The sequence below is a fragment of the Saccopteryx bilineata genome, chromosome 7 (assembly GCF_036850765.1).
Source record: "Saccopteryx bilineata isolate mSacBil1 chromosome 7, mSacBil1_pri_phased_curated, whole genome shotgun sequence".
In the NCBI taxonomy this organism is placed as follows: domain Eukaryota; kingdom Metazoa; phylum Chordata; class Mammalia; order Chiroptera; family Emballonuridae; genus Saccopteryx; species Saccopteryx bilineata.
Genome location: NC_089496.1, coordinates 50,200,475 through 50,221,782, shown reverse-complemented (window position 1 = coordinate 50,221,782; position 21,308 = coordinate 50,200,475). Strand labels below are relative to the sequence as shown.

General features: G+C 45.1%; 1 protein-coding gene across 1 annotated transcript in view; it reads left to right on the top strand.

The window, feature by feature from the left end:
- The window catches only part of TBX20 (T-box transcription factor 20), a 44,539-nt gene that overhangs the window by 9,467 nt on the left and 13,764 nt on the right, over positions 1 to 21,308 (top strand). Inside the window, exons 4-6 of the mRNA XM_066238907.1 lie at positions 477 to 585; positions 5,122 to 5,280; positions 15,190 to 15,266. Coding sequence (XP_066095004.1) covers positions 477 to 585; positions 5,122 to 5,280; positions 15,190 to 15,266 — 345 coding nt within the window. The remainder of the gene's footprint in view (positions 1 to 476; positions 586 to 5,121; positions 5,281 to 15,189; positions 15,267 to 21,308) is intronic.

Genomic DNA, 21,308 nt, shown 5'->3' with positions numbered 1-21,308 from the left:
GTCCCAGGCAGATACTCTATCCACTGCACCACCTCCTGGTCAGGCTTCTCTCTACATTCTTTATATCTTCATTGCTTTTTAGCAACGCTTATCCTAGGGACTTAGGCAATTAGTATAACCTAATCTTTCTTTTGAAAATACCTATACCAATAGGATTTTATATTTTATAGAAGTAACCCAGTAGCCATCAAGATAGGGGGGAAAAATCTTTAAAAATGGCTTACTCAACAGATAATAGAAAATATATTAGGTATTACCCCTTTTCCATCATTGGTACACGAAGGAACACATTTAGAGGTTTTAGAGTTATTTTGGTACTGCTATATTATTAAGCTTGAATTGTATGGGTAAAATAAAATATAAAACCATTTATATGGGGGGTTTGTATTCCTTTAGTCCAGAATATTTTATAACCCACAGAGAACATATTTTTTTTTAAAAAAATGCCTTAATGAACTCTCTCGTAACTTTCTTAGGCTGTATGTACACCCGGACTCTCCTTTTACTGGGGAGCAGCTACTCAAACAGATGGTGTCTTTTGAAAAGGTGAAACTCACCAACAATGAGCTGGATCAACATGGCCACGTAAGTACAGTACCTTGAACTGTGAGGATCTCCTGGGGTGGAATGGAGAAATCGCACAGAGCCTCCTCCCTCCGAGTCTCTTCCTCCCCTTCCTCTGCCCCTACCCCCCTCTAGCTCTCAGTCATTCTGTCAGAACCTTTGTGTATCCATGTTCTTCGGAGGCTGATTACAGGGACGCTGTGTACCATGTCTACGCCAGCGGGTCAGGGCACCTTCAGCACATGGATTTCCTAAGACTCCAGCAATGGTGGTGCACCTATGCCAACTAAACAGAGAGAATTATGGAGGCTACTACTGCCCGTGCTTGGGTTAAACGTCTGAATTCTGTCAGTGGTATATCAGATAACACAGCATAAAAGAAGTGGGCTGAGATACCCCCTCTGGGGGTTACCCAGAGCGTGTTCTACGGAGCACACTCACGTGATATGCAAGACAACAAAGGGGTTTTATGTCCAAATAAGTTTGAAATTTGTTCACCAACTTCCACTGTCTGAACAGTGCCACTGGCAAAGTCACACGGTAACCGGGTTTACTCTGCCTCGGTTGTGACAAGCAAGGTCTCCCGTGGGCAAATGGGTGTTGGCAACACCGGAAACAATTTGAGTGGTTTCAGGTTCAAGCCAACCATTTGAAACCCTGTCTAAATAGGTTTGGGAAAGTGCTTTTTACTCATCGCCTGCTCCCTTTGTAGAGGGTCTTTATGAACGTGAAAGCACAGAGAAGTCTTGCAATTAAAACAAAACGAGTTGATGATTTTGTGTCAGTAAAGGAGTTCATCAAAATGTGGAAAAGGAGAAATGGAATTCTGAGCTCTGATCAATAGTTGATGAAACAAATAGCCACTGATGCAGGCCTCCACACATATGAAAAGATTGGTGTTTAAAGAACTACCTGTGATGGAATTCTGTGCTCTTAAAGACTTACATAACAATTCTCTTAGGTTTTGTGCTAAGGAACCTTTAGACAAACTAGCATATTTCTTGATGAAAATTCTTCCCTCCCTCCCTTCTCCCCCCCTCCCTCCCTCCTTCCCTCCCCTCCTCCCCCCTCCCTCCCTCCTTCCCTCCCCTCCTCCCCCCCTCCCTCCCTCCTTCCCTCCCCTCCTCTCCTCCCTCCCTCCCTCCCTCCCTCCCTCCCTCCCTCCCTCCCTCCCTCCCTCCCTTCCTTCCTTCCTTCCTTCCTTCCTTTTGCTTTAATTGCCACAAAGCCCAATGGCATTTTCATAGTTGCTTTTTGGGCTTAGATATTCTGATGCAATTATTGCCTCTCTTATCCTTTACATTTAGGCACTTGTTACTTCAGGTTTTAGTTTTTTGTTGGATCTCTGCCATTTAGAAGAAGAATTTCAGAACCTTTTTCGTAAGAGATGGTGATGAGTAGACAATAAATTAGGGAGCCTTAGACTTGGCTCAGATGGCTGGATTGAACCCGAGGTTACATAAAGCTCCGCAAGCGTTGCCAACACCCATTCGCCCACGGGAGACCTTGCTTGTCGCAGCCGAGGCAGAGTATGACCAGGTGACCGCCTGGCGCTGCCCGGTGGCACTGTTCAGATGGTGGAAACAGATGAACAGTTTTCTGTTCCTTCATGCATTGGAAAAGATCATCGATCTGTACCTTTAAGGATGTTGGCATAATTCTCCCTTTTTTCTTTTTCAAAGATGTCTCCCCTGAATTTTTTTTTAAGATTTTATTTATTCATTATAGAGAGGGGAGAGAGAGAGAGAAGGGGGGAGGAGCAGGAAGCATCAACTCCCATATGTGCCTTAACCAGGTAAGCCCAGGGTTTTGAACCGGCAACTTCAGTGTTTCCAGGTTGACGCTTTATCCACTGCGCCACCACAGGTCAGGCTGAATTTTTTTTTTTCAGGTTAAAATTTATGCAATATCTGAAAGACATTTCCTGTAGGCCAGTGATCATCCTGAACATCACCTGTATTAACATTTCTTGGGCTCTGATCAAGAGATCTTTGCAGGGGAAGTAAAGTTTTTAAATGGTTCTAGTATTCTTCTGTGTGAAGCTTGTGGAGGATCTGGGTCTTCCCAGAAAGACTTCCGGACGGTCACTCTGAGACCAGCGTCTAGAACCGGACAGGTTTTCCTTTGGGCACCAGCTCCGTGGATGGGCAGAGCACCGGGCTGTGTTGTAGGAGCCCTGGATTCGAGTCTAGATGAGACCTTGACAGATTGTTCACTTTTAGATGCTTGTTCATATGCATTTCAGCTTTAAGATTTTATTGTTTACTGTAACCCTTTGCCACCAGCCATAGTGCATTCCGGAAATGGAAACGGCAAGGAAGGGGGTTTTAGGTCCCGTGTGTAGCCACGTTCTCTGAATTAGTGCACTTACTGATGCACTTTTAGTTTTATAGCAGGAAAAACTCTGACTTCCAGGAATTTATTTGGGAGTAAGAAGAAGCAGTGCCCCCCGAGGGCTTGAGCAGAGAGTCAGGGAGCCCCGGAGTCTGAGCTCAGTCTGGGGTCTGACTCTGTCTGGCTACTTTTCCCAAGGAAATTGACCTTGGGGTGGTGACGTACGTAGGGGAGCTGGGACCGTATTTAAAACGTAGGGCTTTTCCGTGAGTGTGTGTGTGTGAGTGTGTGTGTGTGTGTGTGTGTGTGTGTGTGTTTCGAAGATTCTGTCTTCTTAGTAGAGCATCTAATGACTGCTCAGGCTCTTTTCTTACATCAGGATTTTGTCATTTTGAGTTTGTTTTTTAAGTTTTATGATTGAGCACAGGTATCCTGAACTCCTTAGAATACATGCACTATACAAAGAGATGACTTTTTTTTTAAAGTTTATTTCAATTCATTTGAAGCTCTCATTTGTTTCAGCCATTCCTACTCAGGTTTAGGATCCTAAAAAGGTGACAGGTACAAAATTCAGTACCAGTAATGCCCTGAAACTTTAAGTTGGCTTGCCTCCCAGCACAGAGAGAGATCGGTCACTTCTGTATCAGTTACACCACGGTAACTAGCATTTGACTCGCTAAAGTCAGCCCACAGGGGCACGCATCCGCCACACTGACGTTAGCTAAGAGAACAAGGGAGCCATTAGCCGCAACAACGTGGCATGCGCTTGAACTTGGTCCAGCCACAGTCTTTATAAAGCAAGCCCTTGGGGCGAGTGCCATACAATGTAAGGCCTGTTATCCCGGGAAAGACATGCCCGATTTTGCAGGTTTGGGTCACTGTCAGGGTGATGGGGCGGGGTTGGGGGAAGATGTGGAAAACATTTTATATCTGAAAGTGAATTTTGTTGGTCAGATTTCATAATGGCGGATTATTCTATTTTTACTTAAAAGACACATGAAAAAATACCAGGGTATTATGCTATGATTTATAAGTACTGGGCAACTTGTATTAGCTATGGAATGGAATGGAAGCTGGCCATCGCTGTTGTTCATGTTTCATTTATAACTGGAAGTCAGGGAACCATGAAGCTGCCAAGAATAAAACAACAACAACACTAATAACACAGGTCGTGTTTACTGAGCACTTCCGATTTGCTGTACGGCTTGGAAGGGTTACATCATCGAATCTTCTCCACCCCCTATGAGGTTAATACTGGTTTTGCATTTGGGAAAATGAGTTTGGAGAGGTGAAATCACCTGCCCCAGGGTTAAAGAGCTAGAAAGTAGCAGAGTCAGTATTCTACCCCAGGTCTGTCTAATAACACACCGCCCTTCTAAATTGTTCAACCCCTGACCCTCATCCCACAAATAACAATCTGCCCTCCTAGCATTTGTAACTTCTTACTTTAGAAAATATAGACATACCTCCTTTAATCCAACCAGACTAACAAACAAAAACATTTTTTAAAGACTTGATTTAAAAATAAAGAAACTCCCCCTTCAGATGACTTTCTCCCCCCCCCCCATCATTGTAGAAAAGATACTTGGAACAACATGTGTTACCTGTAGTTGTTTTGGTGAAGTGTGATTTACAAGAGTGATGCTGCAGAACTTGTGAAAACGATTTGCTTCAAGAATGGAGCGCCTTGGCCCGACCAGGCAGTGGTGCAGTGGATAGAGCATCGGACTGGGCCGTGGAGGACCCAGGTTCGAGATCCCGAGGTTGTCAGCTTGAGCGCAGGCTCATCTGGTTTGAGCAAGGCTCACCAGCTTGAGCCCAAGGTTCCTGGCTTGAGCAAGGCATCACTCGGTCTGCTATAGCCCCCCCGCTCAAGGCACATATGAGGAAAGCAATCAATGAACAACTAAGGAACCGCAACGAAGAATTGATGTTTCTCATCTCTCTCCCTTCCTGTCTGTCTGTCCTCCCCCCGCCCCCCAGAGAGGGGGACAGCCCTCTCTCTGACTCTCTCTGTCTCTGCCACACACACACACACACACACAAAAACAAAAACAAAAACAAAAAAAAAAGAAAAAAAAAAAGAAAAAGAAAAAAGCCCGGAGCACCTGGAAACTGAACTTGAAAGCTCAGCCCTGATGGTTCTTTGTTGGCCTCACGGTGGTTGGGCTTGTCCAGCAGTAGCAATACCTAGAATTCAGAAGTCCCATTTCTTTGTCGTAGATCATCTTGAACTCCATGCATAAGTACCAGCCGCGGGTGCACATCATCAAGAAGAAAGACCACACAGCCTCGCTGCTCAACCTGAAGTCGGAGGAGTTCAGGACATTCATCTTCCCGGAGACAGTGTTCACGGCCGTCACCGCCTACCAGAATCAGCTGGTAAGTGGACTGCTCCCGATTTATTTCCTACGTGAGGTAAGGATTGGGAAGGTTCTTCCGTTTTCTTGGAGGGAACCACTATCCCAGTACTTAAAATAGAAGTTCGCTGTGGAGAGAGCTGTTGCCTATCAGCCCCAGGACCTCTATGTGTATGGAGTGACCGTGCTCAAGGATATGAAGGACTGTCCTACACTGTCTTTTCTGGAACCTTTATACTTCTGGTCAGGTGGTTCCCCGCCCACTCACAGACCTACTCCTGCTGGCTTGTCAAATTTTCTTCTTGAAAAATCCCCTGCTTTCTTTTCCTCTTCCTGACAGAGCCTCGTAACGTACAGAATGACACACATGTTGATTGCTCCAATAGAATTTAGAAGTTCGGTTTCTCTGCTAAGTTAGCACACATATGCTAACCTGCTGCCCCATCTCCTGATACTGCAGATATTTTGGGAGGCTTATTCAGCTGTAATTTAGGGTGTGATAATTGTCGTAGAATGATTTTAAATGTCACTTTAGATCAGGGGTCCCCAAACTTTTTACACAGGGGGCCAGTTCACTGTCCCTCAGACCGTTGGAGGGCCGGACTATAAAAAAAAAAACTATGAACAAATCCCTATACACACTGCACATATCTTATTTTAAAGTAAAAAAACAAAACGGGAACAAATACAATATTTAAAATAAAGAACAAGTAGATTTAAATCAACAAACTGACCAGTATTTCAATGGGAACTATGCTCCTCTCACTGACCACCAATGAAAGAAGTGCCCCTTCTGGAAGTGCGGCAGGGGCCGGATAAATGGCCTCAGGGGGTCACATGCAGCCCCCAGGCCGTAGTTTGGGGACCCCTGCTTTAGATAATAAACTGTAAAGCATTGTGTATTTAACATCAAGATCTTTAATTTATAACATTGAGTTAAATATAGGCCCTACTCCCTGTTGTATATCACATTTAAAAGTTATGCATTTTTTGGCCCTGGCCGGTTGGCTCAGCGGTAAAGCATCAGCCTGGCGTGCGGGGGACCCGGGTTCAATTCCCGGTCAGGGCACATAGGAGAAGCGCCCATTTGCTTCTCCACACCCCCCTCCTTCCTCTCTGTCTCTCTCTTCCCCTCCCGCAGCCAAGGCTCCATTGGAGCAAAGATGGCCCCGGCGCTGGGGATGGCTCCTTGGCCTCTGCCCCTTGTTGCGGCAGAGTGACGCCCCGGAGGGGCAGAGCATTGCCCCCTGGTGGGCAGAGTATCGCCCCTGGTGGGCGTGCCAGGTGGATCCCGGTCAGGCGCATGCGGGAGTCTGTCTGACTGTCTCTCCCCGTTTCCAGCTTCAGAAAAATACACACACACACACACACACACAAGTTATGCATTTTTTTTCCATCCATAATGCTTAGTTCAATTCAATAAACATTCATCAAAGTCTTAGTAAAGACTGGGAGCTGTTAGATACACCCCTGTATATTTTCTTCTTTTGTGGTCAGCCTAACCTTAGAGGCTGGGAATGATAGTGACACCCTATATTGGGGAAGCTAAGTCTGAGAGAGGATAAGTCACTTTCCACACTCAGGAGGGCCAGAAGTGGGATTCCTTCTGCTAGGCTTCAGGGAGAGGAACTGCTATTGTCACTTGCTCCGACAGGTTGGGTTGGACGTGCCCTCTCCCGGTCTCTGGACCTCGCTTTCATTCGATGAGTTGTGGGTAGCCAGCCTTACCGTTGTCCTCCTGACTTGCATCGATGTTTTGGGTTCTGAGCCAATAATTGTTAGGTGCTGCCTGGGCCAGAGTCGGGTGGTCCGTCAGGAGAGAGAGGCTGTTGAGTCACTCTGGAAAAGCAACAAGATGAGCCCGAAAGCCCAGGTCGCCCGGAGCAGGGATGTGGCCGGATGGCTGGAGGAGAGATGCGCGGTGAAAGCACGTGTAATCCCTGGACGGCCTCGGATAGGTTCCACTTCACCACTGTGGCTACGGTTTTCCTTACCTGTCAGCTGGGGCTCAGAACGGCCCAGACCACCTTAGGGAACCCTGTGAGGAGCAAACGAGGTGCTGGGCGTAAACAGCCTTCAGAAACCGTAGGCACGGCCCTGGCCGGTTGGCTCAACGGTAGAGCGTCGGCCTGGCGTGCAGAAGTCCCGGGTTCGATTCCCGGCCAGGGCACACAGGAGAAGCGCCCATCTGCTTCTCCACCCCTCCCCCTCTCCTTCCTCTCTGTCTCTCTCTTCCCCTCCAGCAGCTGAGGCTCCATTGGAGCAAAGATGGCCTGGGCGCTGGGGATGGCTCTGTGGCCTCTGCCTCAGGCGCTAGAATGGCTCTGGATGCAACAGAGCGACGCCCCAGAGGGGCAAAGCATCGCCCCCTGGTGGGCATGCCAGGTGGATCCCAGTCGGGCGCATGTGGGAGTCTATCTGACTGCCTCCCCATTTCCAGCTTCGGAAAAATGAAAAAAAAAAAGGAAAGAAACCGTAGGCACTCTATAAGTGAGACACATGGTTATTATTGGGCCATCTCTGAATGTCCAAAGAAGGCCTATTAGTGGCATATTTTCTTACTGAGGTAGATGAATGCACAAATGCTATCACACAAATCATCTTAAAGTAGAAAAAACAAAATTAAAGGAAGTTTCACAGTATCACTTCTTAGATTTGGTTTAATAGGTGAAGGAGCCATCCTGAATGGCAGGACCTCTCATATCACAGTTCATGGGACCAAGTGGTTACTACCTACGTAATTATAATAATAGCTAATATTTGGATATTCACTATGTGCAAGGCACCATTTAAAGGGCATTATTTTAGTTCACCTTCACAATGACTCTATGTGATAGGAACACCAGTATTTTTATGTCCCCTTTTACAGCTGGGAAAATGGAGGCATGGCGTTAAGTAGCTCACCCAAGGTGACCTTCCTGCACTCATCCAGATTTGAGTCCAGGTGGTTAGGATCAACCATCAATGTCCTTAACCTCTAAGCGTAGGGTACCTGGTGTCCTCTTGGCCTGTGACCCTGATGGACTCCGAGACATCCTTTTTAGAGGGTTTCAACTCTTCATGTTCATTATTTTCTTTTCAACAAGTGCTCATTGCTCACCTGCCGGTCTAACGAGATGGCAGTTGTCCTAAACAGGGGTCAGAATGTCTCCTAGCAGCCATATGTTTTAATGACATTATCTCATTAAATTCTTTTCCCCTCCTCAACTTTTTATTTAGAAAATTTTCAAATATGTAAAAGCTAAACGAATAGTGAAATAAATCCCGCGTACTCCAGCCAGATTCAGAAGTGAACATTTGTCACTTAACCTTCCCTGTCTCATTGCTACATTTCTGTGTGTCCATACCTTCCCCTTCCTTTAAGCATTTGATACTAAGCTGCATGCAGATTGATACTTGACCTATAAATACTTCTACAAGCATCGAGTGACAGTAAGGATATTGTTTTTGTAACCATAATATCTTAATCACAGCTAAGAAAGTTGATAATAATTATTTCTTAATATCATCTCAAATTCAGTCAATATTAAATTTTTTCAGGATGGACCAATAAGTGTCTTTTATAACCCGTGTTCCCCTTTCTTAACCGGGATCCAACTAAAGTTCCTGGTTTGGATTTCTTACCTTTTTTTTTTTTTTTTTGTATTTTCTGAAGCTGGAAACAGGGAGAGACAGTCAGACAGACTCCCGCATGCGCCCGACCGGGATCCACCCGGCACGCCCACCAGGGGCGATGCTTTGCCCACCAGGGAGTGATGCTCTGCCCCTCAGGGGCGTCGTTCTGCGGTGACCAGAGCCACTCTAGCGCCTGGGGCAGAGGCCAAGGAGCCATCCCCAGCTCCCGGGCCATCTTTGCTCCAATGGAGCCTTGGCTGTGGGAGGGGAAGAGAGAGACAGAGAGGAAGGAGGGGGTGGGGGTGGAGAAGCAAATGGGCGCTTCTCCTATGTGCCCTGGCCGGGAATCGAACCCGGGTCCCCCCGCACGCCAGGCCGATGCTCTACCGCTGAGCCAACTGGCCAGGGCCTGGATTTCTTACTTTTAAATGAGAAAATCTGTGTACATTTTTTTTCTCTCAATATCTCCTTTAATTCTGACACTCATCCCCTGAAGGAGGCCCCCTTGAGTCCTAGATTGTAGATGAGGAAACAGTGGTTAACACACTCGTCCGAGGCCACAAGTCTGGTTAAGTGGTAGAACCACCTTCTGGATCTTAATTCCTCCTTTTGGTGGCATCGTGCTAGGTCGTGGGGCCAGGGAGGTCACCACTGGCAGTGTCAAGCTTTGGAAACTGAATTTTAAAATGTTGCCAAATAAAACTAGTTTATGTCTATGCATCTACCTTTAAAACCGTAATAACTAGCACAATGCCATATATATATGTAACATATATATAATATATGTACTAAGCATAGTAGAAATATTAGAATTTTTCTATACACAAAGAAAAGAGAGAGGAAGAAAATCTAGAAGTCCACATTCAAGATCACGTTTGTATCTCTTAAACTTTAGATACAACTGTTACTCTTCTATCTATTAAAAGCCAAATCAGAGTTTCCAGTAGCATTTGTGAAAAACAGCTTCTCTCTCTGTGTGTGTGAGTGTGTGTCTTATAGTTTTATTTTTAAATAATGAAAATGGAACTTTTTTTTTTTTTTTTTTTTTACTATTTTTCCCCCCTCTGGTTTTGGCGAGGAAATGATTGCATTTGTCTACATTATTAGATAAAAGCTAAAGACGTTATACTTTCAACAAACTCTTATAATTTAAGATTTAAAGGTCATACGTTGTTTTTGGGCCGGCGGGCCCCTGCTGCAGAGTTGAAGCGCAGGTCAGTTCTCGTTTCTAAATGCCTTCGGACAAACCTTCTCCTGATAATTGGAGAAATGGCCTCTGAGGACCAGTTTCACCTTGCAGCTGGGAACCTCCTCTGTATCCAGAGACCAGTGACGTCACAGCAATCAACCACTGGGAAGCCCTCCCCCTTTTTGGGTAAACTCTGCCTCCCCCCCCAGAGATGCACACTTTTATCTATAGATAAAAGAGATGCTGAAAAAGGGAGGTTTTGGTTAGGACATGCATTGTGTTCCACAGTGGAAAGATGATACAGGAACAAAGGAGGATTTGTTTTGGCCTATTTTAGTGGTTTGCATATACATGATAGACACTAAACTACAGGGTTTCTTTTTTTTTTTAATTTTTTTATTCATTTTAGAGAGGAGAGAGAGAGGGAGAGAGAGAGAGAGAGAGAGAGAGACGGGGAGGAGCTGGAAGCATCAACTCCCATATGTGCCTTGACCAGGCAAGCCCAGGGTTTCGAACCAGCGATCTCAGCATTTCCAGGTCGATGCTTTATCCACTGCGCCAACAGGGTTTCTTAAGCACAAAGTGGTATCATCACTTGCTAATGCTTTCTTCTAACCTAGTGAAAAACTTTGCAGCTTTTAAAATTCGTTTTTGAACTCTATGCCATACCTGTGGTTTGGCTGATCAGGACTCTACATAGTATGTTTGGTGGTTGACTGTTTTTGGATCCTCACCTCGGACACGGGTGATACTGTTCAGCAGTGTTACAAGCTGCAGGTGATTCTATAGAAGGGACAAGCTAAACGATGTCCGACAGAATCACTGTCTAGGCTTGAGGTTTCTTCTCTCATCAGTTCTCAAATATACCTCTTCTTTAGTTTGCCCAGATTTCATAAAGGGATGTGAAACTATATCTTCAGAAATGGATTTCTATCTAACCACTGATGTTTATTTTTTAAATAAAATAAACTGCCCCTCTGGTGAGGGCAGTGTGGGAATTTCTACCCTGAGCAAGGTAAATATATATCCGTGGAATAAAACCTAGGCACGACCTTTAAAAATGCATGATGACCCTAGAATGTTAAAATTTTGCTATCAAAAATTACTTTATCTTACGCTAGAAAACCAAATAAAATGCTTTGTATGTAAACTGAAGAAGAGTTTCATTCAGTCTACAGCTGGTAAAATGATGAAATCATCTTTATGACTGCCTTCTCTGGAAGCCAAGTTCAACACATGTTTCTGTGTGATTATTGTTGACATCCCAGTAAATTCATTAAGAACTTTAACCCCTGGTCCCTCTGCTGCTAATCACTTCTCCATAAAAGCTGTTTAAGATTGTAGTGTTTGTCCAGGGCCCCCACACGATTTTAGTGATAAGCGCTCCCTTCAGCTTTTTCCCTCTAACTTCCAAAAGCAATTGTTGTCCCTGGAATTAGAGAGAATGGTCCACAGAGAAAAGAAAGACCTGGTTATCGTCTTGAGCCCCTTCTCCACTTAGTGCACTGAACTGAAATCGTTGCTGGATCCCACTGGTAAGTCCAGGGGCATGAGAGCACCTTGCAGTATTCTCTAAATCAGGGGTCCCCAAACTACGGCCCGCGGGCCTCATGTGGCCCCCTGAGGCCATTTATCCAGCCCCCGCCACACTTCAGGAAGGGGCACTTCTTTCATTGGTGGTCAGTGAGAGGAGCACATTGACCATCTCATTAGCCAAAAGTAGGCCCATAGTTCCCATTGAAATACTGGTCAGTTTGTTGATTTAAATTTACTTGTTCTTTATTTTAAATATTGTATTTGTTCCCGTTTTGTTTTTTTGCTTTAAAATGAGATATGTGCAGTGTGCATAGGGATTTGTTCATAGTTTATTTTTATAGTCCAGCCCTCCAATGGTCTGAGGGACAGTGAACTGGCCCCCTGTGTAAAAAGTTTGAGGACCCCTGCTCTAAATGTTCCTGTAGTTTGAAATTGTATCAAAATGTAAGGAAAAAAAGTTACTATTGATATCCCTGGGGCTTATGATGGAAGGAGAGATTTAAAAGACACTGAAAGTAGAAAATTCTCATAAAGGAAATCCCAAGGAAATCTGAAAACTGCTGTTGAATTTAATTCCCTCCCACATTTAAGGTTAAGGCACTAAATGTGGTGACCCGGCCGATGAACGGCACAGGTGTTGAGAGGATTCATTCGCCACGACAGCTCTACGAGCCTCCCACTCTGAGCTAGTAGTCTTGACCTTTTGAAAGAATGAAGACCAACAAAGATAATTTTCAAAATTCTTTTCAGGGACCGAGTTGATCACAAGCCCTTCCATAACAGATAGATAACCCATTCTAACCTTTCCGTTTGTAAATACTCAAACGAAGCTTACTATGGTTCATATTTTAGAGGGATGGTGCACAAGGACTTCTTTCAAAGTCCTTAGTTTCTCTTTATTTTATTTTAAAATTTTGTTATGTATTGGTTCGGGGTGTCTAACAGCTTAGCGGTTAGACAATCATATACTTTACGTAGTGGTCCCTCCATCCATTCGATACCCACCTGGGCACCGTACGAGGCTATCACAATATTATTGACTACATTCCCTATGGCGTACTTACTTCCCTGTGACTATTCTGTAACTCCCAATTTGGCTTTCTAGTCCTTTAATCTTTGACCCAGCGCCCCAAGCCCCGCCCCATCCTGCAACCAGCATCTCTCTCTCTCTCTCTCTGTCTCTCTGAGTCCGTTTCAGTTTTGTTGATTTTGTTCTTTAGATTCCGCATGTCGGTGAAATCATATGGTATTTGTCTCTCTCTGACTGCAGGGCCCTTCGTTTTCCCAGCAGATCTCTTATCTGCCATTGTCTCCAGAAAATTTTATCCATTGGTAAATCCATTTACCTTTTTAACTTTGAAAATGAGCTTGTCGTGAGTCAAAGAAGCCCTAACGTAATTGCTCTATCGCACGGTTCCAGTTTGAAATTTCCATCTGGGCCTGGCTCAGCCAGACCATCTCCAGCATCGCAGTGGGTGGCATGCCACCCTTTTTACTGGCACTTACGTCCCCTCCGTTCTGGCCAGCTGTGGGTCTCTCTGCCTGCTCCGTGGAATTTTTAAGTTCCGTCAGAGCCGGGACCAGCTGTTCGTTTATTGTTTGCACCATCCAGTGTTTTGCATGTTTTGATAAGTAATCCATCTTCGTTAGCTATTTGTGGGTGAGTTACTGTGAAAGCAGTTTCATGTTTCGTGAACTCATAAAGCACTGAGAACTATAAAGAATTTTTTGACATGATTATCCAGGAGAAAGAGACACAGCTCCTGTTGTTGAATTTGAAATCTTGTTGGTTATTCTGTAATCTTCAAACATACTGAATGCTGGGGCTTTAGATGTTTCTAAATTGATTTCAAAGAAATAAGAATTTTCCTTTGTTCTGAAAATTGACCTTCAGAGTAAATCCTACTCGGAGAGAATGACTCACAGAGACTTTCGCCACCTTCCGGGGCCTGTGGCTGTTTGGGGCGGTGGCGTGTGTGTGAGAGAAGGTTCTCTGCCACCCTTGATGGTCACACCTCGGGCAGCCTTGGGGGTCCCTGTGTGTGTGTGTCTATACCCGTCCTCTGAATGGCTCTTGCCTGTCCATTAAGAACAGACTTCTTGCTTATCTAGCTTACCTCCTCCCTGTTTTCCATTTTCCATTTACTAAGCTGGCAAGGAAATTAGCAAATTTTATTTGGGCTGCTGTGGAGTGAATGCTCATGGGCTAAGAAACGAGCATTTCTCAGGCATTGTCACGTGCCCTTCAAATGAATGTCATCAAAGCACCCGCACCGGTGTGAATGACAGACACACCGTCTCTCTGGTGAGGGCAGTGTGGGAATTTCTGCCCTGAGCGAGGTAAATATGTAGTGTCTTTGCAGCTTGTACGTTGGCTAGCTCACATGAAAACTTGAAAAGAAGAAAAAAAAAAAAAGCCTGTGTTTTGTAATAAATAAAAGCAATTCTTTGGGTGGTAATGGCTTAAAGGGAACAGCAGATACACTTTGGCAAAACAGCCTTTCAGACTTTTTCTCTGTGTGTGCTCCTTACTGTGAAAGAGGGGGACATGCCTCACCCTACCGCTTTTTCCCAGGTGAAGACTATTTTGTGTGTGTCTCTTTAAGGATTAATGTGGGTTCTCATATTGGCCGGAATGAGCCACGACTCTTTAAAGGGACCTGTGGCTCTTTTTCGCATACCGAACAGCCCCGTCAGCTCTCCTAGGTTTCTTCTGGCTCTAATGCTCGGCAAGGGTACAAGCCAAGTGTCTTTTCATCGGCGTTTCCTTTACTTATTTCTTTATTTTTTGCTTTGTAACCTATTTTTTTTTTCCTTTTTTGGAGATGCGGCGCGTACGATTTAATGGATGTTATCACATTCATATTAAATACTGTAGGGATTATGACTAGCACAGCACAAACAATACTTTAGACCATGATTCTTATTAGCAAATGATTTTCTTTCCATATGGGCATAGAGTCTATAAATAACATCGCACGGGTGGATAACAAAAGACCAACTCATGTGAGTTTAATTTAATAAGATGAAAGAAGATCTAGGAGTAAATATATATTCTAAAAGCTTTATGTCATGTATTTATATCATGGATTTCAATATAGTCTTGAACATGAAGCAATAATTGGCCACGTAATTTTTTTCATCCCTTATGGCGCATATATGTGCACATGGTATAAACAGCTGATGTTGCCAAGTTGGCACAAGGCAAGTTCTTGTTTTATTTCCCCATATCCCCACCAATGCTGGCCTTCCAGACAGCTTCCCCGACCCCAGTGGAGCCCTAGCCTGTCACGACCCTCTCAGATACGTCGCTCTGCGGTCACCCTGTGCGTGGAGGGCCCCTGCCCCATTGCCTCTGTCCACTGACCTGTTCTCCAATACCTCCTCCTCTCCGAGGCTCCCCCAACTGTCCCGCCCCATCCACCCCGCCTGTGACCTTCTCCAGCAATGTCGACCTTTCTCACGATACTGAGAGACTACTAGAAATTTCCGGGGTGCTGTGAGGGAAAACGCACGCGCTCTTTACTTCTGCTTTGATTGCCCGGACCTCAGAAATGATGTTGTTCTTGCCACCCGTTCTTCCCCTTACAGATAACCAAGCTGAAAATAGACAGCAACCCCTTTGCCAAAGGATTTCGGGACTCCTCCAGGCTCACCGACATGGAGAGGTAATGAGAATTTTCTGTTTGCTTCCTTTGTCCAGATAAGATAAAGAGGAGAGCGAGTTTGTAAGAACACACTCCTTTCAACGCCAAAGCGCCATGACCTCCCTGAGTGTAATCTCCGCGCCTCCGCCCGCTTCTCGTCCAGGTCTGAACCCTGTGGGCACGCCAGGGCTTAAGCTCTGACCGCTGCTGCAGCCGATCTGTTCTGGGCTCAATTTCTGAGTGAAGTGGTTGCTTTGGTCAGGGCATGTATTTAACTATAAAAAAAAAAAAAGAAAAAAAAGAAGAAAAAAAAGGCTTCTTTGCTATCAAAGGCTCAGTCCTCTTGGTGATATTAAGTTCCATGTTTCAAGTGGCAATCTGTAAAGAAATGGAATCTCAATAGCCTTGGCCTCTCAACTGGATATATTTGCTAACATGAAGAATTCAGGGGTGGTGTGGAATGTTGAAAACAAGGAGATGTGATTTAATTTCAGGCCCATATTTGACCTATAGTTTAGGCTGCTTCTATTTAAATAGGAGAGATGTCAGATCTCAGGACCTTTAAGAAGACAGGTAACAACCATAGGCCTGGAACTTGCCCCGCTTTCCATTTAGTTGAACTGGTTCACACCGTGTGAGACTATCTGTATAACGACTGTGTTGAGATCCACGGTCTGCCCAACAGGAATGTCAATAAATGTGCTTTCCAGAAAGAAGATCTTTTAACCTGTTTATTTGGATCTCTTACACATACTGTGTGACTTTCTGTACTTATTTTTGTATGTCTGTATGAACACTTAAACTCGACTCTGTTAGCAAATTTCAGTCACCCAGTAGTTACTGTGTTAGACCTTTGACCCTCAGACCCTGTTCACCGTCTGTCTTTATTCTTTTATGTGGCCTGAAGTCTTTACTGACAGATGGGGTCCCCTGGCACCAGCCCTCTGTTTTATCTTACCTCCAAATCTTTGTGTGATTTTCCTACCAAGTGCTACACTTCGCCACACCCTCCACCACCTACCACGCGGTCACGCCGCCTGATCTCAGCACTTCTTCACTAGCCATCTTGGGTAATTAAGCGGTAATTACATGTTTTAGCGCCACTTGTCTGATCCTTCCCTAAGCCTCCCCAAATGGTAGAGCTTAGAGGGGTGGTTTTAATTGGGGGGAACAGAGAAAGAGGCTCGGTGGAGATACGATGAAGCCAGCAGGAGAGACTGGAAGTTGGGCGGGAATGATGAGATTTGAGTAGGAAAAAAAAAAAGGATTCATTAGTTGGAGAGCTTGATGAGCGGCTGGGGGTGTTGAGATCAGGGAAAGAAATGTGAGCTTGTGGTTGAGGATCCATTGCAAAAACAGAAAAGGCAAATGGGATAGCTCTCTGGTTAGCTGGGCCGTGTGCGGGCAAACAGCCCTTGAGACCCAACTCAGTGTGAATGCGGTATCAGTAGTGCAGGTTTACAAATGAATCCCTGTGCAGTGGCTACTTTCAAGAGGCATGCCCTTTCTCTTCTATGTGTTTCAAGCATGCCTGAGGCACTGATTCAGACTGGGTTATGCAGGTGGAATTATACCGTATTTCCCCATGTATAAGATGCATCCTTTTTTGAAAAATTTGGGGTCTAAAAACTGGGTGTGTCTTATACAGTGGTTGTAGATTTGTTTACTTGCATTTCCCGCTCTTTCGTGCTTGTTTTTGCACTCATGGTTGAAGACAGTGATTCATCATCAGACACAGATGAGGACAAGCTAATGGATGGGAGTTTTGACAGTGATGAGGAGTGGTATGAATTTTATGATGACTAAAACTTGAGTTCAATAACTTTATGTAATTCATTTTTTTTTTTCAAAATCCCGGCCCCCAAATGAAGGTGCGTCTTATACGCGGGAGCCTCTTATACATGGGGAAATACGGTAATCAGCGAAGCTTTCCCAGTGGTAGGTATCAAGCGAGAGTGAAGCCGGTGGTGGTAGCGGTGTGTTTTCATAGTGTACGTCATGCCTTCTGTCGCAGATCAAGGGTGAACGTGTTGTATCGGGAGGCAAAGTCATGGGTTCAAATCGCAGCTCTGCCTTTTGCTGGCCGAGGGGTCCAGGAGAAGTCACCTCACCTCTGAGTCTGTTGTCCTCATCTGGAAAATAGAGACAATACCCCTGCTTGCTTCGCAGGTTTATAATGAGAACCAAGGACAAGGTCATATCTGAAAGCAGCTTACACATGTAAAATAATTGTAGGTGAGCATTTGCTTGTTAGAAAAGCAGTTCTTGCCCCCTCCAAGTTCTACTTCCCAGAGTCTTCATAAATGACTCCTGGGGTAAAAATAGCGCCCGGGCTGCATGTGTGCTCACGAGATAGGAGTGCTCAGATGGACTGCCCTCCAGAGGGACAGGTTTGACGATGTGTGCGACACCATTTCCACTTTCTCGAATGAGCACCCTGATTTCAAGGACTCTCACCCGCACATGCTGCTAAATAGCTGTCAGTGGCCTGAGGGCCCCGAGAGCATTGTATGTGACTTAGCTGGAAGTTTGCAAGATGACCCAAGTCGTGTGAAATCGGCCAAGGTTTTGGACCTCATTTCCAGATATTTAAGTCTGAATTCTTCCTAAACAGCCTTTGGGGATGGGACAAATCAGATCAATTGATCTTTAGAGACCTAAAGAAATTAAATTAGTCTGGAGTCAGTTACTGCACTAAACCATCTGGTAATTGAATTGCTCTTTGTAATTGATTGAAAACAGCCCTATCTGTAACAATACAGGGAACTTTTCTTTAGAAGGGATCTGAGAGAAGCAGCACACTTTTTTTATGACATGATGACAGAATTGGCACTTTTCTTACCTAATTGAATACGATGCTATAAATAGGGGGCCCCAATGATGTCAAGTGTACTGTTCCAGATTCACAATGACGGTGGGACCCAGACAGAACGCCTTTGCGATTGTTTGCCTTATCCCTCCACACTCTCCACTCTGGGCTCAGTCCCTCTCCAACTGCACAAGCTTTTGGTAGACAGCTAAGAAGAAACCAAAAGCCCAAAGAGATTTTTATAATATAATTTAATTTAAAGTTATTTAGTTAAGGGAAAGAAGGACTTGATGATCCCATATGACAAATAACCTACGGACAGTCTGTCAGCATTGCCGTTTTCTTTCCTTTTGGGAGGGGGGTGAGGGGGCAGGGTGGTAAAGGACACTTTGTGCCATAAGCAAAGACAGACGGTTACTCAGTAGAAAGGCAAAATAACAAGAAGGTTTTTGTTTGTTTGTTTGTTTGTTTTTTCATTTTTCTGAAGCTGGAAACAGGGAGAGACAGACAGACAGACTCCCGCATGCGCCCGACCGGGATCCACCCTGCACGCCCACCAGGGGCGACGCTCTGCCCACCAGGGGGCGATGCTCTGTCCATCCAGGGCGTCGCCATGTTGCGACCAGAGCCACTCTAGCGCCTGAGGCAGAGGCCACAGAGCCATCCCCAGCGCCCGGGCCATCTTTGCTCCAATGGAGCCTTGGCTGCGGGAGGGGAAGAGAGAGACAGAGAGGAAAGCGTGGCAGAGGGGTGGAGAAGCAAATGGGTGCTTCTCCTGTGTGCCCTGGCCGGGAATCGAACCTGGGTCCTCCGCACGCTAGGCCGATGCTCTACCGCTGAGCCAACCGGCCAGGGCAACAAGAAGGTTTTTAAAATGTTTTCTTAATAATTAAGTTTCTTTCATTAGCTTTTTTTTTTTTTTTTAACAAATAGAGTTCATGTGTTTTATCCCAGTATATGGCTTTCATTGGTTGATGGTTTCAGATGAATATCTTTATATTGAGGTAATACCCTTCTGTGCCTAAATTAAGAACTTTTTGTTATCCTGAATGTTATTTGAATCTAGATAAAATGCCCCTTTAATATGCAATGAGACCATTTTAATTATATTTGTACTTTCAAATAACAATATGATTAATTATAGTCATGTTGTCTAGGTTGAGCCATCCTTGTATTCCTGGGACAGATCTTGTCTGGATTGTTTCTGCTCTTCTTTGTAATACATTGCTAGCTTTAATTTACTCGTTTGTTTAAAATTTTTTGTATCAATATATATTTTTTTAATGTTTATTTTATTGATTTGCAAGAGAGGGACAGAGAGAGGAACACCAATCTGTTCCCATACGGGTACTGACTGGGGATTGAACCGGCAACCTCTGGGCTTTGGGATGACACTCTAACCAACCGAGCTACCCGGCCCAGGCAGTGCATCAATCTTCATAACAGATATTTGACTTTGTTCTTCCTGCTTTCTCTGTTTGTTTTGGTATCTGGTTTCTGCTAATTTGTTCAAATGAACTGAAATATTTTCCTTCTTTTTCTTGTCTAGATTAGCTTAAATAGCAAAGACGTGATCCTTTACCTGAAGATTTTACAATCTTGCCTATAAATTCATCCGGGTTCAGTCTTCTTTTCAGGAACACTTCTTTACTTTTTTAGTTTGTTCCATAGTTTATCAAATATATATTTAACTCCTATCCCACTTAATACCTTTTGTCTTACTTCTACTTTTGTCTAATCTTATATTGCTATACATATAACATTTTTGCTTTCTTTTATTTGCTTTTTAATTAAAAAAAATATTTGTCAATACAGCACTATGCTCCCTTCTTTCTTCCATCATCAACTATCCTGACATTTCTTTCATTAAAGAAAGAATAACCTTCTTTTGATCCCATGTGTCTTCCTGAGTTTGCTCCTTATTATAGTAAAACTGCTTAAAAAAGAGTTGTGTGTTCCCCAATTCCTCTCTCCCCATTATCTCTTCTACCTGCACCCTGTCTTTTACATGTTCACCCCTACGACTCCACCAACCCACCCTTGTCACCCTTGTTCAGGTCACCATGGCTCCCCCATTGCGAAATCCAACGGTCAGTTCCCCCTCATCTTTCTTGATCGACCAGCAGGGTTTGACACAGTTGTTCATTCCCTCCCTCTTTTCTCTTGGCTTCCAAGCCCCCCCCCCACTCTTCTGGTTTTGATTCTGTCTCATTGGCCGTTCTTTCTCTCTTCCCCTTGTTCGCTCTTCCTCTGGTCCTCCATCTTTTAACAGGGACGCGTTCCAGACCTCGGTCCTTGGGCCACTCCTCCTCTCGGCCTGCATTGCCTCTTGGCGATCTGACCCAGTCGCATGCCGTTAGCTCCCATTCCAGGCTGACTGTGGCGTCTGCACCTCTGCTCTGGCCTCACCGGAGTCAGAGGTCTGACTGGCTGCTGCTTTTGCTTCTCCCTCTCCCCGCACAGGGGCCTCAGATCTCACACACCTAACACACGCCCACTTGCGTGCTTCCACACCCGTCTTCCCTACGGTTCCCATCGCAGCTGCTGACAGCGGCACCTTCCCATTGCGGTGGCCCAGAGACTGGGAGTCATTTTCGTGTCCCCTTTTCCCCTCACTGCCCCCATCCCAGCAGGCAGCTAATCCTTCAGACTATGTCCAGAAGAGTCCATTGCCCCTTACCATCTCCACTGCCCTTTTCTAGGACACTGGCGTCTCATTCCTAGATTCCGACATCAGTTTTCTTTCTTTCTTTTTTTTTTTTGTATTTTTCTGAAGCTGGAAACGGGGAGGCAGTCAGACAGACTCCCACATGCGCCCGACCGGGATCCACCCAACACACCCACCAGGGGGCGATGCTCTGCCCCTCTGGGGCGTCGCTCTGCCGCGACCAGAGCCACTCTAGCGCCTGAGGCAGAGGCCAAGGAGCCATCCTCAGCGCCCGGGCCATCTTTTGCTCCAATGGAGCCTTGGCTGTGGGAGGGGAAGAAAGAGACAGAGAGGAAGGAAAGGGGGAGGGGTGGAGAAGCAGATGAGCGCTTCTCCTGTGTGCCCTGGCCGGGAATCGAACCCGGGACTTCCGCACACCAGGCTGACGCTCTACCACTGAGCCAACCGGCCAGGGCCAGACATCAGTTTTCTAATTGACCCTTCTACCTTCACTCTTTCTGCCCTTAAGTCCATTTTATTTATTTATTTATTTATTTATTTATTTATTTATTTACAAGGACAGAGAGAGAGAGAGAGAGAGTCAGAG